The following is a 22,722-nucleotide window of genomic DNA, read 5'->3' as shown; positions in this document are numbered from 1 at the left end:
ATAAAGGTTCAACATTAAAATACATCATAAAGGCTAATGTACCAATTTACAGAGTTAGCTAATAACAAAGTTGTTTTCAATCAATTCATATAAAATGTAATGTTTTCTTATTTTAAACTGTTTTACTATTCACAGGGACCCTCTTGCAGTGTAGGTGAAGATGAATATAACATAAAAGCCTTTGCTTTCATTTACAAACTGGAAAACCCGTAAAATGTGACTGTTACATATGGTTGAACGCTGTCACTGAAGATTTTATCAACACATTAAGAGGCAGAATATTTAAATATCCTAGTTTGACTGTATTTGATTGTGTTGAGTCGGTTGAAGGCACGGTGCACATACACGTGCACACACATGATCAGGATGCTACCACCTCTGCCTCATTTTGAGCCAGGAAAAAGACTTACTACTAGGTATTCAGATTGGAATAGAATATCCCAGAAGTGTTATTGCAATGCACTGAAGATGTGGATTTATGAAACTGCCAAACACATCACACTGACACATCTATCCGTTTTCCAGCATTGCAGCCAGACTCCTCTGCTGGAGAAAGTGACATTTTAACTTAAGTTTCCTTAAGCTTATTCCATTTTGTTCAAAATATGTTAAATTGGTATTAATATAAGACTTCTATTGGTTCAGCAACATGCAAATGAAATTGGAGAATGGCCATGTGTGCTGTGGAAAAACCAATATCAAACAAACTGCACCTTTAGGATGTAAATACACACATAAAAGAACACGTGTAAATACATAAATAATAGAACATATGTAAGTACACACATAAAAGAACACGTATAAATACATAGATAATATAACAGGTATCTCACCAGTGCCATGGCTTCAGCATGATCGTCTGTATGATCCCTGTACTGGCCCAGCATCCGGTCAACTTTGGTCAGGTTTCTACTGGTGCCCTGCCAGATAAATAAACATATGAATGAGTTATGTGCAGGAGGAAGCTATTGTACTGCCACTGAAAGTTTGAGCACAACCACTTGACTTTGTGGTAAGATTACAAATCCGCACATGCTCTGTGTTAGATTTAGAAGAATGAAATGTGGACATGCAGATGCAGCACCTGTAACGTGTTGGCCAGGGTGTCGATCTTCTCGCATATGTCTGTTGCCCGATCACCACTGGCACTGCCCCTGTCCCGGCCGGGTCTGCGGTGGGCGTCACGACCCCGAGGCCTGTGCCCCCGCGTCCTGTCGTACGAATCCGAACTGCTGGAGGTGTCCATAGTTTGGGTTTGGCAATTTTGCAGGAGTGGCGACAAAACAAAAACGCCTGACTGGGATAATGGGTCTATTTGTGATCTACCACTAGCTTCGTCAGCGCAAAACGCCAATTGTTTACAGTGACGTTAATCAGATTAACGACCACGGTGGGACGGTTGTGAACTTTCTGTAAGATATGAATCTTTATCACAGCAAACAGACCCGGTAGCTCAGTCATCGTCAATTGAACAACCAGAGGAAGACAAGAATGAAACTATGTGACTAAAACAACCCTGCAGCTCACAACGGTCCCCTCCCAATCAATCCCAGCCATTGTTGTGACTGATGCTCCTCCTGGTTAGCAACAAGTGGCATCCACTGCTGGAGCGCTAGCTAGCTAACCCACGTTAGCTCACTTATTTAGCTCGGAAAGCAAACAGCGAAGCTACAGAGCACTGCTCGTGTCCACAGCTCAAAGAAACAGAGGAGAGACTTGCTGTCGTATCGATAATTTCCAAAGAGGACGTTTGTTTTTGTCGCGTGTTGCCTGTGAGCTAACAGAAGAGCAGCTTCACTGCGCTATGGCAACTTGAACTAGCCGCGTCTGAGCAGGAACACAACACAGCCCGGGGACCGCGAAGGATGCCGGGAACTGTAGGACGCTCACAGTGGAGCAGTGGAGGAATTGATTACCTCCGAACTACATTGTCCAAAGTTGTGTGTTTGCGCCACTGCTGCCGCTTCTGTTCGAAAAAAGGAAAGGAAAGTCATACTAAAAAGAAAGGAAAGAAAAGTCACACTAAAAAGAAAGGAAAGAAAAGTCACACTAAAAAGAAAGGAAAGAAAAGTCACACTAAAAAGAAAGAAAAGAAAAGTCACAATAAAAAGAAAGAAAAGAAAAGTCAAGTATATCAATTATAAGTCTTGTGACTATTCACTTTATAGTTTACTAATAGTGTGCATTTTACAGGCCAGGATAATACAGAATAAATAAATATATAGGAGTAAAGAAAATCATAGTGATCATATAGAAATACGTTCATGAAATATAGTGAACCGTACAATCAATGTACATGACAGAGTTTATTTTAATACGAAGAATAAAGGGTTAGGATAAAACACATGGCTCAAGAGTTGAAAAGAAAATAATATCTTTATTCATTTGATTGGGACGAAGCATATTGGTGAACATTAGTAAAACGTAGAAGATGTAAATATGCCAGAGTTAGTAAAGATGCTCATTTACATCTGTTGTCCCCAGGCAGGTAAGAAAGAAAAGATAATGATAAAGAATGTGAGACTGATACACAGCAAATAATATATACAGATAGATATACACATACAAGAATAGAGAAAGAGACAAAACACACAATTAAAGGTGTTCACACTTCTGGTTTAGTAGTCCTCTTTAGTATTAGTATTGTTGCCAGTGCCATTTTTTCAATACAATTATTAAAAGGGAGGGAAGTCAACATAAAACCTTACACTTAGATAGAGGTGCAGAATCCCTCTGTGCAAACACAACCGGTAAAAACACTCATTCATCCCTCTGCCAGTTAAACTCATCGATGTGAATATGGACAGACAGAAACACGGTTGCAGCAGCTGAATTGAGCAGGCTCTCAGGGATTACCAGGCAACTTGTATTTGCACAAGCTAATGTTTTGCACATGTGCCCTATTTAATGTTTTTATTGTGTGTGTTTTGCGTTGAGGCAGCAATTCCCTGTATCCAAAACACTTAAAGTAACCTCTAAGCAAAACCTTATACATCAAACAAGCATTAACCTATACCTTCAGCAAATTCAATAAGTAAGAATAATTAAAGTAAAATATATAACTTGAAGATTAACTTGATTGTCTTGATATTTGTTGTTGCATTAAAATGGTCCCAGTTGTATCATAATTATTGTTTTACAAGATAGCATTGACACAGCTACCAGAAACATTACTTCTCAAGTCCAACACAAGAGTGCCTCAGAAGTCCTCCCACCCCTCATGCTGGGAGACCACCTCCAAACCCAGCACTGAGCTGCAGCATCTCCACCTTCTCCACCTCACACAAGCTGCTGTGGCCCTGGAACGCAAAACTGCACTTCTCCCCACAGCTTTATCTGAGGATTACTTCAGCCTGCAGCAGCAGCAACACACGCCACAGTCCGCTGCACACCATTTGTTCTGTGGGGGACTTCCAGGTGGAGGACAGGCAGCGGTCATCCTGCAGGACACCGACACAGACATGCTGTGTGACCGGCTGCAGGTGGTGACATGCTCCGTGTTGACGCTGCTGTGTGGGGCTGCTGTGTGTGGGAGCACCGTGATGGAGGCTGCTGACTCCTGCCCCGCAGAGTGCGACTGCTCCGAGTGGGGGACGCGCACCATCTCCTGCGTTGACATTGATATTCTCCCCAGGTTCCCAGCGAGCACCGAGGCGCTGTAAGTAGGCGTTCAAGACGCATCTGTAAAAGTGATTCTGCTGTTTCCCTCTGTCCCCCCGTGCCTTAAGAATTGAAAGTGCTCTTAACCCCGAGGAAAAATCATTATAATATCATGAATATTCCTCCAAAGTGTTCCCACGGGGACTTTGAGGCCGTCTGTGATGTTAAGCAGCTCTTTCATTTTGAGGTATTTTTTCCCTATTATAGGATCGCTAACAAGCGATGTTCAAGTTTGACTTTTATTCTTGATTCGGTTTTAAGTGTGTCCAATGTTAAAATGTCTGGGAAGAGTTTTTACAATAATTGTCATGAAGATGAACTTACAACTAGTTGGGGTAAAGTGAGTGCAATGACTGTAAGAAATGTATTTATTTTATGGTCATAAAAAGATTAATTTAAACCCCAATATTAACTTGAAATTATCATATTGCAAAGCACTGATATGACAGGGCAGCTGAAAATATATAAATACCAGAATTTATGGATGATTTGTTTAATATGTGCTGTCATTTTCCTCAGACTAGTGACAAATTCACAACACTATCCCACAGCACTTCAAACTGCTCCTGTCAACATGGTTTGTCATTTGAGTCAGTTGCAGTTTAGTGAGTGGGGAAACTTTTCATTACTAAATGTTATTACTTCGGAATTTATCAAGGAAAATATAGAAACACAACAACCTTCTCATACAGAGGAGCTCAGTTTCATCTATGACCATTGAATACTGACATTCTCTGCTTGCAATTAATTAGCACTGAAAGTACGTCTGATAACTATTTCGATGATGGTCTCAAATAATACACCAACTTCTCCTTTTCCAAAGAACAAAGTATTTTTCCATTAGCAATATGACTACACAATTATACAGTATTACTTTCAGCTAATTACAGCTACTGCAACTAATGATTGTTTTCTATTAGTCATTTTCTCTTGACTAGCCTATTCCTTTCAAATAATTGTTTGGTTTAATATAAGGCAAGAAAAAGGTGACGTGTTCATGTAAATTTCAGAGAGCCCAGGGTGATATCTTAAGACTGTCTGACAAAATGCCCCAAGTACCCCAAATATTACATTTAAAGTTAGACATAAAGGAGATAAAAGCAGAAAAGCAAAGTTATACTTAAGGCATCAAATCTTCTTCCACTCAAAATCCAACAAAAGGAATTCAAAGCATTGTCAATACAATCACAGTGGAGAAAAGAAAGGGCTATTTCCTGTAAGTAGTGGGCAATTAAAACTTTTGATTTCTTAAAAAAAAACCTAGCCAACATGATCTACGTTCCATCTGTTGTCTTGTTATCGGACCCCAAGGACTCTGTGAAGAATCCTGTGAGCCGACGTGATGTAATATGTCAGGGTCGCCTCTGAAAAATGTGGCAGGGCTTTTACACTTCCTAAATTGCTTAAGTGCACGGCGAAAAATTACGCAATAGAGAGCGACTATAGTTTGCCACAGCTCCGCAGAGTGATGGAAACACATGCCCTTCAGAGGGACTCCATGGCAGATGTGGAAACATGGAAGAGTGAGAAGTGGTATTTCCATTTAAATCAGCATTCTTGAGCAATGCTCTCAGACAGTATTGCATTATCCAACCTGTAATGATGTTGTGGAAGTAACCAAGTTGATACATTTCCTAATATTTCAAATGTTATTTTAAATATGCTGTATGAATAGAGGTTTTGTAGTTTTACCACAGAAGAATGGTGAAATACTGGATTTTTCTGGGTCTTGGCCCTCATAGGCCAAGTCAGATTGTTGGTTAATACATTGGTGTATGGCCAAATACCTGCAAATATAATGAAGTTCCCATCAGCCTCAGTAGCACTTTGTGTGAACAGGATCAACATTATTCCTGCAACAGATCAGCACATTACTATTGTCCTTTTAAGTAACACTTGTTACCCCTTTACAAAATTCCTCAGGAGCACTGATGTAGGGCTCACTAACTCAAGGAGAAGGTTCTGCTGTGTGTTGTGATAATCCTCATTCCTGTCCTACAGTTTATTGGAACATCACTCCGTCCTTCAGTCCCAAACGCCGCTTTGCATCAACTCCAACCGCAGCCATCACAAGAAATTATCTCCCAATCACTGCTCCAATTCACGTGTCCAAGTGCACAGATGTCCCCCACGATTTCCTCACATTCCTGCCCAAAGTTTACCCAGAGACCTCCAGGAGGATAGAAAGACGTGAAAGCATGCCACCAAGCGCTGCCCTGTCATCACCCTGATGAAAAAAATATCTGCCAAATAAGCCCAAAATAGACGGTGTGTGGAAGGGGATGTTCTAGCAGATGAGGCGTAAGAAATTTTGATTTTGTTGCACACACACTGAGGAATGAATGACCCTGCTGCCCTGGTCAGGCCAATGGGGACCAGATCTACTGATTCTGGACAAGCCCGACAAGCCCGTCAGTTTATTTTTCCTAATGGCCTTTAGACTTGCAACTTATTTGCTCTGTCAAGGACTTGATCAATTAGTTTGTCTTTCAGCAAACAATTTCAAATTCTTCATTCGTTAAGTTCCATGAATTGGACCATAGAGAGATCACATTACATGATGATAGTGGACAAATCTATTCGGGACACTTTGCTGTCAAAGGTAGATACTTTGTGTCGGCACTGTTCGAATTCAACTACACTAGTTTTCTGTATGTCAAATAACATTTTAGATAAATAGCATCTAGAATCTCAGTTAGGCCGAAGCTAGCGTCAGGGTCGCCTCGCACAGAGTATGGAAGGGGTCACAGTTTTGTTTTTACACTTTTTGTTTTTGTGGAGATTAATAATTAAAGATATTAATAAGTGAGTTTTAGATGTGCTAGTAGACTACATTTCCCCAAAGCCAGGTGAACTTTTTTATTTAGACCGTCTTTGCAGTCTGTGTGATATGATAGTTTAGAGTTGGCTGCTGCCGTCAGCATAAACTATGCTTAACCTAAAGATTTGAGAGTGGCATCACTGTTTTCCTCTTAACCTCCATTAGAAATCAAATAGGTGTATTTCTGAAAACTCTCTTTTTCAACATTGATGGAGAGTTGTTCTCTTAAGTTGCCCTTCTTCATCATTACAATAATTTTGAATATGTCCAATTTTGAGCAAGAAGTTTGCGACTGCACTAATTCTGTTTTTAACGTAGGCGTTTGGTTTAAATTTATGGTGTGGAGGAACATGTGTAATAATTCTTTTCAGAAGACAAAAGGTGAATGCAAAGCAGACTTCTGTGTGAGAGTGTGCGTGGATGCTTTGTTTGGAGCCTTTGTGTGTGTGTGTGTGTTTGTACTTGTAGAAGTTACTCTATGTGCCGCTGGGAGTCAGAGAGGTGGAAAGGAAAGCACAGACATGCTTAAAAAGTCTGCGTAGCGTGACTCCCGGCTGCGTCTGGACGATGCATTCAAATACAATATTTACTTTTTACAGCACATTTCTCAAACACCCAGAGAGTTCCATTTGAGAATAATTAAGAGGGGGGAAAGACTTCAAGGGAAAGAAGGGGAACGCAGCAGTTCTACTCAGACATTTTTGGATTGGAGTTTAAACGTGATAACTCATTGTCCCTCAAACCTCTCATCTAAACTGACTGGAGAATAAAAATCTAATGCTGTTTCCTGAATGGTTACAGATGAGCTCTGGGCTCTTAATTGTAAAATAAGAAGTGCAGGGACATTCAACATGATGAGCCGTATAGCTGCGATTACTGGAAATACTGACAGCCTCGCAGCTATTAATTTGTACCGATGGGTCATGTAATGGAAATGGTTACTAGTATTTCACATTCGGCAATAATATCCCCGTGTTTATGAGAAAACAAACAGGAGTGAAGTTTTGCGTATCACTTAAAATACAAATTGTTGAAAAATGAACCTGCCCTAACTAGGCGACATATACTTCTTCCTTTAACTCATTAAGTGTACATCAGAAGAAATTAAGGATTTTTGTAGCGACACCATTTTACGTTCACACTGAATCACACAAGAGAAAGTGCAGGTTGACTAACCCTACCACAATAGTCACCACAGACTACTACACATCAATATGAGACAGAGCCTGTAAACACAGCCATGTTGTCAATCCAATGTTGACACTATTATAAATTATGTGGCTTCTCCCCACTTCAAACTCAATTCCCAGCCTGTTTGTTTTCTCGGGTTCCTATCCAGAATTATAAATTGAGGGAGTAATTTTCTCCTTAAGCCTCTGCGATGGCCTCATTGGTCTTCTCCTCGAACTCCTGAGGGAAAATGCACGTTGGTATTTGGGTCTGAGCGCGGCGGCAAAACAGCATGGTTCTGACGGGGGTGTTTGGTGTCAGGGTCTGCTCTGTGTCCCGCTGTTTGTTTGAGTTTGTCAGAGTGTGCTCAGGGTGCTGCACTCCGGAGTCTACTTAGTGACTCAACCCCCTCCCCCCCATGCATGTGAGCGTGATTCAGGCTCCTGGGCCAGATCTGCAACTTGTGAATTAGTCTATTGTTCCTCTGATGGAGCAAAGGTGCACGAAGATGGTGGCTTTGGCTGAGTCACTTTTTATACCCGCTTCCAAATGGACACATGTACGCTGTTGTTAGTTGAGACAGGATGCGGTGGAACAAAATCTGAAAGTGCATCCTTCACTACTGAGAGGGCCATGGAATACAACATGACAAGTACACATGTGGAGACCATCTTCATCTCTTTTTTCTATTGTCATGTTGTGATTCACAAATCCACCACAACAAAATACTCCGCAAGATCACAGGGAGGAAACTACATATTTTCACTTGTTGACATTCTGGAAAAATTGTTAATTTCCTGGTTTTTGGGGTAAAAGGTTACATGAGAAGAAAAAAATCTCATGTCTATAATGTCCAATAGGAGCAGGTAGCTTAATTGGCATAAAGAACTGACCAGGTACTGACCAAAGGCAACAAGTTCCACCTATAGCACATGTGTGTAGTACAAAAGCTGCAGTGAAAATATTTAAATGTATTCTTGCCAGGCAGCCAGAAGAGACTCCTGCCAATACATATTTGGCACATAATAACTTTGTAAAACTCCAACATATAATTTTTACACTCTAGTTTTTATTTGGATTAAACAAGAGATATAACATCTACTTTTCCAAGCTTTAGATTTGCTGTTTGGTTTATTTTATTTTACCCTTGAACAGAGCCAGACACCGCTGTCCGTCTACTTCCAAGCTTTTTTGCTATGCTAAGCTAATCATGGCCATAGATTTATATTTAAAGACATGGTATTGATGTACTCATTTAACTCTCAGCAAGAAAGTGAATCATTGTACCCCCCCTTTCATGCAACAACTTTCAGCAAGATTAATAGTTTGATTTGGCAAACTACAGAAATATAAATCTAAGTATTTATGTCTCATAATATTCCTTGGTTTCACAGTGCAACAGTAACATTGGGTACTAATTTATAAGATCAACATAGAGGTGTGTATCACTAACTTAGGTCTTAACCTTACTTTCTGAAACAGTGTCCTAAACAGACACAGACGTTGGTTGACTTGGCTGCCATGTCAATTCCATTCAGTTCCAAGACTTTGTTATTTCCCATGTTCCTGCCTTTATCTGTGATTCCCCATCTCTTTTCTCTATCCTGCACGCTGCACACACTCTATCTCTTTTACTTTAGTGCCCTTGTTGTCTGGAATTATAGTCAATATATCCAAGTGCAAGATTTCGAGCTAATTTTAGGAATTAGGTTTGTTCCTAGTTGTACTATCGAGTTATATTATTAAATTTCAAACTATCGCTCCAAAAGATGTCAAGAATACTTTGATAAAAAAATGACCTGTCCAACAGAGGATGTTAAAAAAAAAATAACGTTGAATATATAAGTCAACTAAAATGTCTAATGTTTAATTTTTTAACAGATGGTTTTTCGAGACCCAACTGTCATCCATACCAGCAGATGTCTTTTCCAACTTGGTCAACATCTCATGGATGTAAGTGGCGATCTAGTAGAATTATTCTACTCAAGGTTTGTACAACACCTTTTAAAGTTACTCTCATCCACCTGTTGTCTCTCGACTTATTTCCCCTAAAAGTGGGACTATTTCCCAGTTCCAAACTATTCTCCCTTTTCCTTCTGCCTGCCACACAAGCAGATATGCTCTCTGTTTAGTATCACCGCTGCATGGCTCCTAATCGCAGCTGGAAACGCTAATGCGTTCCTTCATCAGGAATGTTGGTCCTTCGACCGCAGTTAGGCTTGAACACTGGCTATAGGTATTCCAGCAGAGCGATGCGAGTGTGTAGACTCCTTGTAGAGGTGGAGTCTGTGTGGAGGTAAAATACACTCGAGCCTTGATCCTCAGCAGCCGAGTTCAACATCTGCGTTCGAGTCATGCATGAAGGGAGACAGAGGTGTGAGAGAGACGATTGGCCAGTGTTTCCATTAACTCTATGTTCACTTTCTAGATAAAAATGACAGAAAACCAATAAAATGTGAAAAGATTATCAAATTCAAGCAAATGTTTAGTTTGTTGATACTACATTGTGTTTTATTAAATGCCTTTAAGGCCTAATTAAATAGAATGTGTGTGATTTTTCATCCAGTGCTAAGATTCATGGTTTATTCCAAGAGCAAACATGTTAATAAGTAATAACAAATGAGAGCAGAATGACTGATGACTGGGTAATGTATATATGAAGTGCATACCTTTAAAATTGCTCCTGACTTGGGGGGCTTATAAATCCAGGAAAGAGTTACAGGCTTCAGGATCATTTTTAGAACCGCACGTTTAAAGTCTTTTATGAAAGCAGGTCTCACATTTCGCCTTGCACAGAACCTTCATTCTTAAAAATCAGACAGACGGTTAAGAAAACAAATTATTTTGACATTACATAGATGATTTGCTCATTAGATTTGGTGTAACCTTTGCTTATTCCCATCAGATATATATCAGTGGACGTGAAGCTGCAGAGGCTGGAGAGGCACTCATTCTACAGCCTGAGGAAAATCACCCACATGTGAGTAACTAAGGGAAAGGGCACGCTCTTTATCGATCGTCATTGATTAAGCTGTTCCATTTGCTCTGCAGAGAGAAAAATGCTTAACTTTGAAACTTGCCGGCAGCAAATGGAAGTGTGGAGGAAACTGATTATGAGCTCTCTCCTGCACATCATTTACTTCTCCTCATCAGGGTGGTACGTACGGAGCAGTTTTGCAGGGGTTGGAAAAAATAACCCTGTTGTATGGGGGTTACCAAATGCAGTTTAGATAAGAATCTATTCAATTCAATGAAGGAACCCATTATCTGGATTCATTTGGTGCCTAATAGCCACGTTAGAGCAGAGACGCTAAACAGCATTCAGTATGTGGCTTCCAGTACTTCATCTTCATCACGCTCCAGCTCCTGTTGATGCAGCTCAGGGGAAAAAAGTCTAGCAAGGTGCACTCCATTCTCAATTATAGGATAGAGATTTATTGCTGAGTCTCTGGGTGGACCACATACTTTCCAGCAGAACACCTCCTAGCACTTCATATATTACTGCGAGACTTCCTGCCCGCGTGAAAGATTTGTTCCAAGTTATAGCATCTTGTAACACAGCAGTTTGTGTGTGCGCAATTTGTTCCCGCTCCTCAATTACTGTATAAAATGTGGGCTGTTTGAAAGAGTAACTATGATTAACAGCTACAGACAGGCTCGAATGGCACAGCTTGATGCATATTTGGCTGTCATTTTCATCTTAATTATCCCCCCTTTTTGTCTTCCCTCATTGGCTCCCTGATCCCAGGTATCAAAATACAGACAAGAACGATAATTCAAACCACTAGCTCAGGGTTGAATCTGTGTTCTGGGGTTGTATTTTGGATCTCTGGGGCCTATTTGCCGCTGATTGGTGTGGTGTCGTGCCATGAATCAGATAATGGCATCTCTCTCAGGTTTCCTTCAGGGTCAGACACAAATTAATGCTCTGCTTCCTGTTGGCTGCTTGAGGCCGACAGCAGCTGTGGATGGAGGAGTGCAGTCGGGGCTGAAAACTCAGAGGGGCCTGGGTAAAGTTTGTGTTGAGCCACCATCAGTGAAACCACCTATTTCAACCAATTGTTAGGTTTATACAGAAGTTAAAAATACACATATTTAATATCGTGTGGTGGAGATAAATCTCTGTTGGCAAATAATAAATTGCAACAATGATTTAAACTCACAACACACACACAGCTCATGAAAACCTCGACATTCTTGGAAATTTGTCGGGGGGGAAAAAACTCTGGCACAAGGGAAAGTGTTTTATCTTCATAACAGCAGCAATGGCAGTTTGTTTGAATTACATAGAGGAAATAAATTGGGTTTAAGCTGCATTAATAAATATGTATTTATATCAAATAAGGAGTGACAAACCCACCTAGAAGTAGCCTTTCATCCAACTCAATGCAATTCCCCATAGCTCCCCATTGTTTTGGAGTCTTTAAGCTCACTGTTTTGGTTTTTAACTTCTCATCAACCCAATTTCCAGCCACCTGCCCAGCACCAAGAGGCAGAAGGACTTAGCGAATGGTTGGTGAACATAGTGGAGCAATACAGCAAGTAGGAGGGGACCAAAGCAGAGTTAAAAAGACAGTAGCCATGAACCAAAAAAATGTTTTTTCCACGAGAACAGCCTCTCATTTTTGTCATCAACAACAACAACAACAACATCATCATCATCATCATCATCATCATCATCATCACATAGGCCATTTTCCTACGTGTCAGCGATACTATTTCCTTTGCCACACTAACCCGATTCTACCTTTTATTGAGGTTGGATTCATCAATGCAAACCTTTTCATATTGTTTAGTTTATATGACCAGCCAAAGTCACCATGGCAAAGAAAAGAGGACCACACACACTAAAAACATTTTATCAACAGAAAATCCAAGTAAAAATAATATCAAATTCTCATTAATACTACATAATTGACCTTTGGTTTAAGCCCTAGTTCTTAAAAAGCAGCACTGGGAAGATGAACCTCTCTCGCTCAGGGACCTCCACCGCCCTGACCACGTCTTTCTGCTGAGATCAGTGTGGTTTGCCTGGTGTGTGAAGAAGGAGCCAGGACACATGTTCAAGATCACCACATGGCTTCAGGCTGCAGAGAGAGGTGTTCAGTCCAGCACGGGGCGCACCAGAATAAACACACTAATGAAACACTAATTGGACTCCACTTCCGGCCATGGCTGTCTGCACTGAGCCTCCTGTCTCCTGCACACTGGCGTGCACCTTGCTATGTTCTGTCAGCAAGTTTCAAGACTACACAGTGTGTGTTTCTTACAATGGTGTATTAGGGCCACGTTGAAAAAGAACAATCTGAGATTTCGAGAATAAATGTGTAATAATATGAGAATAGAGTTGTAATTTTAGGCTATGTGTCATTTTAGAGGTGGAATATCAGAAGATCAGCTTGTCGCCTCCATTAAAAATAGGAATGTGGAGCGTCTTGTGAAGTTATACTTTAGTAAAGTTCTCACATAAAACATAATACTAAGCATTTTGGCACAAGAGCACCACATTATCATAAGTATCAGGGCTTTCAAAAGATTGCATAAGAAAATTTTAATCTGAAGAAAGAACCAGACAGGAAAGTGACTCTTCGCGGGGGGGATGACATGTTGTGGTATCGGTTGACTGTGAGGTAATCGCTGGTTTCATCTGTGTGGCATTCAAAGAGGTTTCAAAGTTTCACAATGAGATCGGTTCAAGATTTTGGATTCAGAGGGGGTGAAATTCTGGTGAGCTGCTCATTTAGTTACTTTAGCTTGTTACTTTAGTTATTAGGTACTTTAGTCTCGTAAAACTACGACGTCATTTCTTCAACATAGCCTTAATACTCAGCCGTGGTTTCTCAATGTTTGTGAATAATTTTTTAGAGGCCACAACACTTTTGTTGAATTGGTTTGTATTTATGTGTAAAACATTTTCAGTACATCTCTGTCTTGTCTGTTTATTCTTCCAGAGAGATACGAAATGCGAAGAGTCTGACCTATGTTGACCCAGAAGCCTTTAAGAACCTCCCAAACCTCAAATATCTGTGAGTGTTTGTCTTCTTTTGTTTTCTCTTTCTTTTGCATTTGATACCAAACACTAACAACATCGTGGCAACCCAAAAAAGATGAGCGGTGTAGATTTAAAATACTTGAGTCTGGCAATAATTTAGACATTGTGATCTATTCATAGGATTGTGTGTGTCAGTGTGGGCAAGACTGAGTCATGCTTCATTTGAATCTAATGTAGTGGTACAGGCTGTGTTTAGAAACGTTACTGCACAAACTAAGAATAGATGGAATCAAACCACTTGGAATGAGAAAGAAACTTGTCAATCTTGGAGACGACTGGCTAAAATGTGAATTTTTGAGTCTGGCCGACAATTAGAGGTTTCAGTTTCCTTCCAGAGGACTAAAGTTCATTGATGTAGCGTGAGAGCGTAGTGTGATGTTAGCATTTCAAAAAACAAAGCCAAAACAAACTGACAGTGATTATTCAATTTAAATGGATTGGGCTGGTTAATATTAATTGATGCAGTTTACTCTACACAAGTAGCAGTGCTCATAATCATTTTGCATTTCACTTGTTGTGTGATATAATTCTGTAGAGGATTAATACCTGTGTGTCTTAGTTGCATCTTCTGACTGTTTGTATATCTGTTCTTCTCAGGGGGATTTTCAACACTGGCCTCACTTTCTTCCCTGACTTGAACAACATCCACTCTAATGAAATGAACTTCATATTGTAAGTTACTGCATCCTCATAGTTGTTAAATCAGGCACACGATTCAACCTGTATGTTAGCTCACACTTGTATTTCCTGCTTTTTAATGTTTGCTGTCAATGATACAACAATCAAAAAAGACAGTTTTAGGAAAATAATCAGCCGTTAACAGCCCTCTCCTGTGCTTCACTGTAGGGAAGATGAAGATGATTGTGTTGCTCCACTTAGTGGTTAAGTGTTCATGATTAAGTAAAGGGAATGAACAGCAAATGAAAGAAAAATCACGTCATTCTCCTTTGTATTCCATGGAAGAAGGACGGGCAAGTAGCAACATTTTGTTTGGAACACAACGCATCAGATTATGGGATGTGTGGTCTCAATTTTGGGAAATGGTTACCATTAACCAGGGTGTTATTACTGTACAAAATGCTACAGCAGCAAAAAGCGTGTGTGTGTGCGCACCATGTCTGCTTCTGCATGTTTCTATGAAATGAGGTACATCCGTAGTCACCTCTCTGTCATCACCTTCTCCGACAGATGCTATATCTAGTGATACATATATATTTGAGAATACATTCATCAACAATACTTTTCTCTCCGTGCCATTTTCCAATGAAAGTATATAATCACAACACCTCTTCATTTCCTGTCTCATCTGTGCCTTCGATTGCAGGGAAATTGTTGATCATCCCTACATCACTGAGATCCCAGCCAACTCATTCCATGGCATCACCAGCGATGTGCTGACAGTGTAAGATAAGACAAATACCATAAATATACTACACATCAATAGAAAACGCTCTCCTGCTGTATACAAAATGCCTGAAGTGAGTGCAAAGTGTAGATTAACTGTAGTATAGTGACTGTTTATCCCTAAATCCAACAAAATCCCCAAAGTAGCTTCTAGGAGACGCAGGCAAAATTACCTCACTTTGGAAACATGTTCTCACTCTGAACTAACTTGAATCTCACTTGGATAGTAAAAGCAAGCACACACAGAGATGCACAGAGAACAGGCAGTCACATACGAGGTTAAGTTTGGGAGTGAAGGAGGAGCCCAATTTTAATACACAGTGCTGTGTCTTATAGAAAATGTTGTGCTAAAAAACTGCACAGAAACAAAACCTCATGATAGAATATGAAATTAGAAAGTCTCACTTATACTGTATCTGTCACTGCTGCATACAAATGGATAAGACGTGTCTGTAATTTAACTTTAGAAAGCATATCTTAAGAACAGTAAAAGTTTGGTGCCATACGTTTAATATTAATACAAATATAATACACAGGTGACCAGTGCTGTGCAGCAGTCGTTGGGGGCTTTGCAGCGTTCCCTCAGTTTATGGACCGAGTTGAACATGTCTTATTTTGATCATTTTATTATTTTTATCGGACTGACACAAACATTCACAGATGTAGCGGGTGCTGCCCTCTGTCATGGGCATTCACATAATCACTTTCTGCACATAATGTCCAGCACACAAACAATTAAAAAGTACAGTATATTGTAGGCCTGTTTCAGGAGTCACTAATGACAAGGAATAATTCTGCGGTAGCTCCAGAGCATCAACAAAGGCCAAGAGAACAGCCCATTCCACACTGGCAGGTCTAGAACACACACTGCACTTGTTTAACCTCGAGAAGGAAATTCAAATCTGTGCTATTTTCTTGTCTTTTTTTTTTTTGTTCCAGGATGCTGTATGGAAATGGCTTCAGAGAAATTCAACATCATGCCTTCAATGGGACCAAGCTGGATCAAGTGTAGGTTAAATGGTATTTCTGTTATGTGAAACCTTATTTTCACAGTTTTACATTTTGGGAAATGCTGCTTTCTTTCAGCAAGTCAGATGAGAACACTGATACCACTCATAAATATACAGCCTGCAGCTGGTTAGCTAGCCCCGCTTAAAGAGCGAAGACTGGGACACAACCAGTGTGGTTCAGTCCAAACATAACTAAAGCTCACTAACATGTCATAGCTTGTTTGTTTAATCCAAAGAAAATCTGCAGTGTTAAAAACTATGGTGGTTGCTTTGTAAAGGGTTTGTTCAGAACTATGTCTTTGCTCTTTCCACCTGTTTCCAGTTTTGCTGGGCTAAACTAAATGGCTGTTGTTTGGCAAATCACATATAAATGGATTCTGAATGTGATTAGAATGAATCTGTAGGCGACAGACAAGATTTGGGGGCTTGAAGTTTTATGGTTTCTGTTTCTAGTTTGACCAATCACATGGGTAAACAGTCCAGATAGAGAGCAAAAGAGGCAGAACACATTGACTGAAATTGATTGGCTTTTTAATTTAAATGTATTCACATGATAGCAATTCACCAGAATGTTGTCTTGATCTAAAACACCAACAAATCATATTGTTGTTTGTGTTATGTGTTGAGAAACACTCAACTTGTGCGTTAACAGAAACCACTTGGACTGTAAACACTGTGTGGTTAACGGAAGACTGAGTCTGGGGCTGTCTACACTGGAAGCCTCTAAATATTGATTGTTGCTCCTAGAGGCTAATCCGTTTTAGTTCAGAGGGCAATTCCTCGAAGTTGGCCGACCAGCTCTGAGATTACTTTTTGGCTGTATTTGCAACATGAGTGTTATCAATCTTGAAATTCTCCCAACTTTTCTGATTCTATTCCTTAAACATGTGTATCTTATTAATTGTACGCGTGTTCTATTACTTCCATCTTGAGCGTTCACAGTTTCATTTTTATACAACATTTCTGGAGACACTATTTTTCTGTCTATGTCAAGTAAGAAGCCTTGCAGTTCTCAAAAAAAATTAGGTGGCTCAGTGTTTTGCCTGGATTAAACCATTGCTGACATCTGGCAGGTGTATTTCCTTACCCAGAATTAAACTACAAAAGCAGCAGGATCACAGCTGTGTCTCTATGGGCCTTCTCATATGTACCGAAAAAGGGCTTAAGCCCAGCTCTTGATTAGCGAGCTGGAGTTCTCATGGGAAAATATGTTTCCAAAAGTGGGGTTCAGGAAGTCTGCATTAAGAGTCCCCCTCTCCCATACGCTCGGTGACACTGGAGTCTAAGATTTGTGACTAGTAGAGAATCATTTCACACTTGGAAAAATAATGAGTCAGTGAGAAGAGAATAAGTAAGAATAGCTTCCTTTTTACTCATTTGTCTCAACAAATTTTTCTTCTCACCCCCTTGTCCAGAACCTTGCATATTCAGGATATGAGGTATTAATGATATTAATTTAAAGAGTCTTTCGCCTTTTACTACACCTACACAAAGTCGAGGTCCTTCTAAGAGCCTAATTAAGCCATTGGTCTGTGACTATGGTGAGTCTTACCACATGGATGTTTGTGTTGGCTCGTGATCCGCTCTGAGGGGAGAACTGATCCCAGCGCAGCCTGACCAAGACAAACAAATCCCTCACAACTCTATTATGCTTATTAGATTTAGGAGTCAGGGAGGTGTAGTGAGGGTGCAGTATGTTTAAGGAGTATGCCATCACAACATCGTGAGTGAGACCTTCTTTCTGTCATATTTCACCCCTGAAGTGAGCGAAAATAAACACAAATGTTCAGTGATGAGGCATGGGAAAATATTATGCCATGCCTCGCATCTGTCGGTCTGATTGAGATGTGAAGGATTACTTCTCTCTTTATAAACTTAAATTTGTGCTTTCCTGTCTCAGCGACCTGCACAGGAACAAGTATTTGACCAAGATGGATGAAAGGGCTTTTGCTGGCACCATTAGCGGCCCAATGCTTCTGTGAGTAGCTGAACTACTTGAGAACTCTGAGCCTCTCTTATTGACTGCTTATAATTACGCACAATCCAGAAAGATGAGTCAATTACATCCATTTATGTGAAGTTTTTCTGATGGACCTGAAAGTGGCATGATCGCCTAATCTAGTTCCCTGTAAAGTACCACTTCAGTGGTATATTTTAAATTCACATACAGTATTAAAAGACATTTTTAAGTGTATTTATCAATAAATAATACTTTCAACAATCACAATGTGCAGATAAAGTGTGAATGATCCTTGCTCCATGACTGTGTTTTTGACCAGGAAATTTGATGCGCATGCAAGAGTGTGAGAAACGTCCATTGTCTGTCTGATCCTGTTGTCTTTCTGCCATTTTTAATGTTTTCTAAATCCGAGACCCTGTTTGATACCAAACCCCTTAACCACGGCTATCTAGTTCCTGTTGTGGTTCTGATCTTGCCATTAGGAGTCTGAGTAGGTAAATGGGGTTCGTGCGCAGGTCTTCCTCTGTTCCACTGAGGAAAATGTCCTGAGTGAGGTCACCTCCTTGAGGTCATGAGCTAAACATCTGGGAATGACAAAATCAGACATGACACTCTTTGGGTCGGTGCAGATTTTTTTTTTCTTTTGTATAGTGTTACACAATGTGTCCCATGAGAGGAAAAGAGAGAAGAGGACAGAGAAGTGGGGAGTGCAAATGGGACTAAAAAAGAACAATTGAGCTCTTTGCAGATTTGAAATTGCTGGGATTGTGTTTATTTTATTTAATGCAATTATTCATTGACTTAGTGGTATAATGGGTGAGGAAACTAAAGAAAGCAAGAGAGAACTTGGCCTCTACTTGGCCCTTAGTAGGGGGGGGCGGACAGCGCTGTACAGCGGAATGTCCTGATAATGGGATCACACAGGATGTTGGTGAGATTGTCAATCCCCTGAATGTCTTTGTCGCGATGAAGTTGAGCTGGCTTTGGCATGACAACCGAGCGCAAGCAATACCACATGTAATTGCTTAAAGATGATGAAGTAGTGAGGAGCTCAGTGAAGGAAACAGATGGAGGATGTTGTTTAATCCATCTGTGAACGCTTCAGTCTCATATCTCTGTAGATCTGCTGATACTATGGCTGAAAGGTACTGAGTGGTTACTGTGCGATTTTTATTTTACTCTCACTGCCACATGAAAGTATTGCTCTCAGTGTTATGTATTGGCATGAAATATCCAATACAACGGGATTTGCATATGCAGAAAATTGGGGTATGCAGAAAGTTCTATATTATCATCTGTATCAGGGCGTAGCTTAGCATCAGTGACCTCAACACTTTGTGTGTTAATCCATGATTCCGTGACATAGCTTTCCATACTTAATCCTTTGTGGAAAATTCAAAATATTCTTTTTTCAAACTGTTATTCAGCAGCTTGTTGTAACTCCAATGGTGTCATGGCCCTTCTTGTCTTCTGTCTCCCAATGAAGCAATTTCTATGGCAAACATTTTTTAGGATCTAATTACCATGGACGTAATGTATGTTTGATTGACGAAGAGTATGACACCATATAAAAATGTTGGAAAATGTTTCTGTGGTGTTTTGGGTATGGGACCAACTCATCACCACTGAAAAGTATTTATTATGTATAATCTTTCATTCTCTTTCTGTCTTAAAGAGATGTGTCCCTAACAGGGATCAGCTCGCTGCCGACCACAGGTATGGATTCGCTCAGAGAGCTGAAGGCGCGCAATGCCTGGGCCCTCAAGAAACTTCCGCCTATCAAAACCTTCAAGCACCTCACCATTGCCAACCTCACGTACCCCAGCCACTGCTGCGGGTTTAAAAACCTCAAAAAGAAACGAGGGTGAACTATCATCTTAATTCTTCATTTTTGTATTCGTCGCACATACTAAATATGACAGTCAGAAGTGGAGGAAGTGTGTCCACAGCTGAAAAAGACAAACTGTATCCAATGGAATACTCTTGTAGTGCATTTCTTGTATTTGAATGGCCTACCACAGTGAGTCAGGCAGCTGCACTTGCATAGTGTGGATCTTGGCAGGGACTGAAGCAACTCTATGATGTGTTTACCTATAACTTTTACAGTGCTGCCATAATTAGTGTCACTCATTACTGTTATTGTAGGAAGAAGGTTGACCCAGACCAATAATGACTCTCAAAACAGAATTCCCTTTTCTTCAACTTGATATATAAATGATTTGATGGTACAGTAAGTGCTAGCAAGGATTCCTTCCAGGGCTGAGTTAAGTGTTCGTCTTATGTCTATTTGTGTGCATGTGTTTTTCAGCTTTTTGGAGTACATCATCTGTAACCTGACTGTTCTTCAAGACCAGCATCACAAGCGCTCTGTGGGGCCCCTCCGCATGCCTTCCCTCAAAGGGGACAGCATGGTCGAAACAGTCCCCGACCTGGAGCCAAGTGATGGAGGTCAGAGAGAGTCCCAGCAAGACTGGTGGAGAGGTGACTTCCATGGCAGCCTCCACTACCACGCCTATTTTGGGGGCCAGCCAGATGAGGATGTGGGTTTTGGAGAGACCCTAAAGAACCCCCAAGAGGATACCAGCCAAGATTTTGACAGTCGTTATGATTATGTGGTGTGTGAGGAGGGAGAGGAGGTGGCGTGTTCGCCAGTACCCGATGAGTTCAATCCTTGTGAGGACATAATGGGTTTTGGCTTCCTGCGAGTGTCTGTGTGGTTTGTAAGTCTGCTGGCCATACTGGGAAACGTGATAGTGCTCCTGGTGCTGCTCACCAGCCATTACAAGCTTTCTGTCTCCCGCTTCCTCATGTGTCACCTGGCCTTTGCAGATCTGTGCATGGGGATTTATCTTCTGCTCATTGCCTCAGTAGACCTCCACACACAGGCTGAGTACTTCAACCATGCCATAGACTGGCAGACAGGTCCTGGTTGTGGACTTGCAGGGTTTTTCACGGTCTTTGCCAGTGAACTGTCTGTCTACACCTTGACAGTGATCACTCTGGAGAGATGGTACGCCATCACCTTTGCCATGAGGCTGGATCGCAAGCTGCGTCTGCACCATGCAGCAGCTGTGATGCTAGGTGGCTGGTTTTTCTGCCTTGTCCTGGCGCTGCTTCCTCTCGTTGGGGTCAGCAGTTATCAAAAGGTCAGCATCTGTCTCCCGATGGACACCCAGTCCACAGTGGCTCAGGTCTACATCTTATCAGTGCTGGTCCTCAACATTCTGGCCTTTCTTGTCATCTGCGCTTGCTACTTTAAGATCTACTGCGCAGTGCACAACCCTCACTATCATTCTGGATCCAAGGACACAAACATCGCCAAGCGAATGGCTGTCCTCATTTTTACTGACTTCCTGTGCATGGCGCCCATTTCCTTCTATGCCATGTCCGCCGTGCTGGACCGGCCGCTCATCACTGTTTCAAACTCCAAGATTTTATTGGTGCTATTTTACCCACTCAATTCTTGTGCCAACCCGTTCCTCTATGCCATCTTCACTAAAGCATTCAGGGGGGATGTGTTCATCCTCCTCAGTAAGGTGGGGCTATGTCAGCAGCAAGCACAGCTGTTCAGAGGCCAGACGGTGTCCTCAAAAGGCAGCAGTGGGACATCTCAGGTCCGTAGAGACAAGTGTAAGGTCAGGAAAGGAGGAAGTGGAGGGCAGGATGAGGTGCCCATACACCTGAGGAAATGCTCTGGACATACATACCATCAAGCAGTCAGCCAGCAGGCAAGCCCTGAAGAGAGCCAGAGCCTGAACACGTGAGCCAAACACTGCTTGAGGTTGTAAAAAGAGAAGTAAGACAGGTTCAGGTGGGACAGGAGAGGCCTTGAAGTGTTTGTCGACAGATCTGTTTGGATATTTAACAGAAAGCTCCAGTATTCTGTATCTGCTTCAACTTTCAGGCCAAGTTCAGCTGTTTTCACAATTTCAGCTGTGATGATTTTATGGTTCCAGTTGATGGAAAATATCAAGTGTCAGTGAAAAATGAGCTCGACTTCATCTCATTTATAGTCCCTTCTATTCTGACTGGATAGAACAGAACAGAGTTTATTGTAAGGAAAATAGATATAAAACTCAAACATATGTTTTATTTTTCCAGCATTTTATTATTGTCTTGAGTTTAATTCAAGTTCATTATCTGCTCGCAGAGTGGCATTAAGGCACAAGTATATATGTCAAGTTGTCTCAAGCATTTCAGTTTCCAGTGATAAGAAGAACTATTCTCGGGTGTAATATTTATACTAAGGACACTCAGCCATTCACAGAGGAATGTACATATGGTTGATGAAAATACAAATACACTGCATTTATTAGCATCTCATCAATACCTGTGCCTCTGTATATGATCTAAATACATTCTGGTTTTGGTGATTTATGGATGAAATATGACAGTGTCTGTAATTTCTATGCATTTGTGAAGGGTGTTTACCTTAAACTGAAAGGACTTGTGCTTGACTGTAATGTTGGACAGCAGACACGAGTGTTTTAACAGTGAAAGTGGACTCTTAACTTGTACTTTAATGTGGCTTATACCTGTATCAAATTGATATATCCCTATTTTGAGATTCATGAATATTTGCCTACTGTTTTTCTCTATGTTGTTATGATTTTTTCATGTTATAAAATATTGTTATGTTCACGCA

General features: G+C 40.8%; 2 protein-coding genes across 17 annotated transcripts in view; one reads left to right on the top strand and one right to left on the bottom strand.

Annotated features, from left to right (window-relative positions):
- Positions 1-1,864, bottom strand: part of LOC109632577 (centrosomal protein of 128 kDa) — a 62,663-nt gene extending 60,799 nt beyond the window's left edge. For 14 of the 16 annotated variants that reach the window (XR_011239245.1, XR_011239249.1, XR_011239250.1 and 11 more), the window contains exons 1-2: positions 1,085-1,863; positions 834-920 (exon numbers count right to left, since the gene is read on the bottom strand). Coding sequence is in view for 2 of the 16 variants with exons in the window: in XM_069514508.1 (XP_069370609.1) it covers positions 834-920; positions 1,085-1,246 (249 nt within the window). In the remaining 14 variants the exon portion in view is untranslated. Of the gene's footprint in view, positions 1-833; positions 921-1,084 lie in introns of all 16 variants that reach the window. The other 2 variants (XR_011239258.1, XM_020091938.2) reach the window with 2 other exon arrangements.
- A 1,352-nt stretch (positions 1,865-3,216) lies between these two features.
- On the top strand, positions 3,217-22,722 carry tshr (thyroid stimulating hormone receptor). Its single transcript, XM_020091642.2, has 10 exons — positions 3,217-3,658; positions 9,533-9,604; positions 10,557-10,631; positions 13,603-13,677; positions 14,301-14,375; positions 15,028-15,105; positions 16,047-16,115; positions 18,018-18,095; positions 19,753-19,941; positions 20,386-22,722. The coding sequence occupies exons 1-10, from the start codon at positions 3,462-3,464 to the stop codon at positions 21,839-21,841; spliced, it is 2,364 nt and encodes a 787-aa protein (XP_019947201.1). The 5' UTR covers positions 3,217-3,461; the 3' UTR covers positions 21,842-22,722.

The sequence above is a fragment of the Paralichthys olivaceus genome, chromosome 19 (assembly GCF_024713975.1).
Source record: "Paralichthys olivaceus isolate ysfri-2021 chromosome 19, ASM2471397v2, whole genome shotgun sequence".
NCBI lineage: Eukaryota > Metazoa > Chordata > Actinopteri > Pleuronectiformes > Paralichthyidae > Paralichthys > Paralichthys olivaceus.
This window is presented reverse-complemented; position numbering and strand designations above follow the sequence as displayed.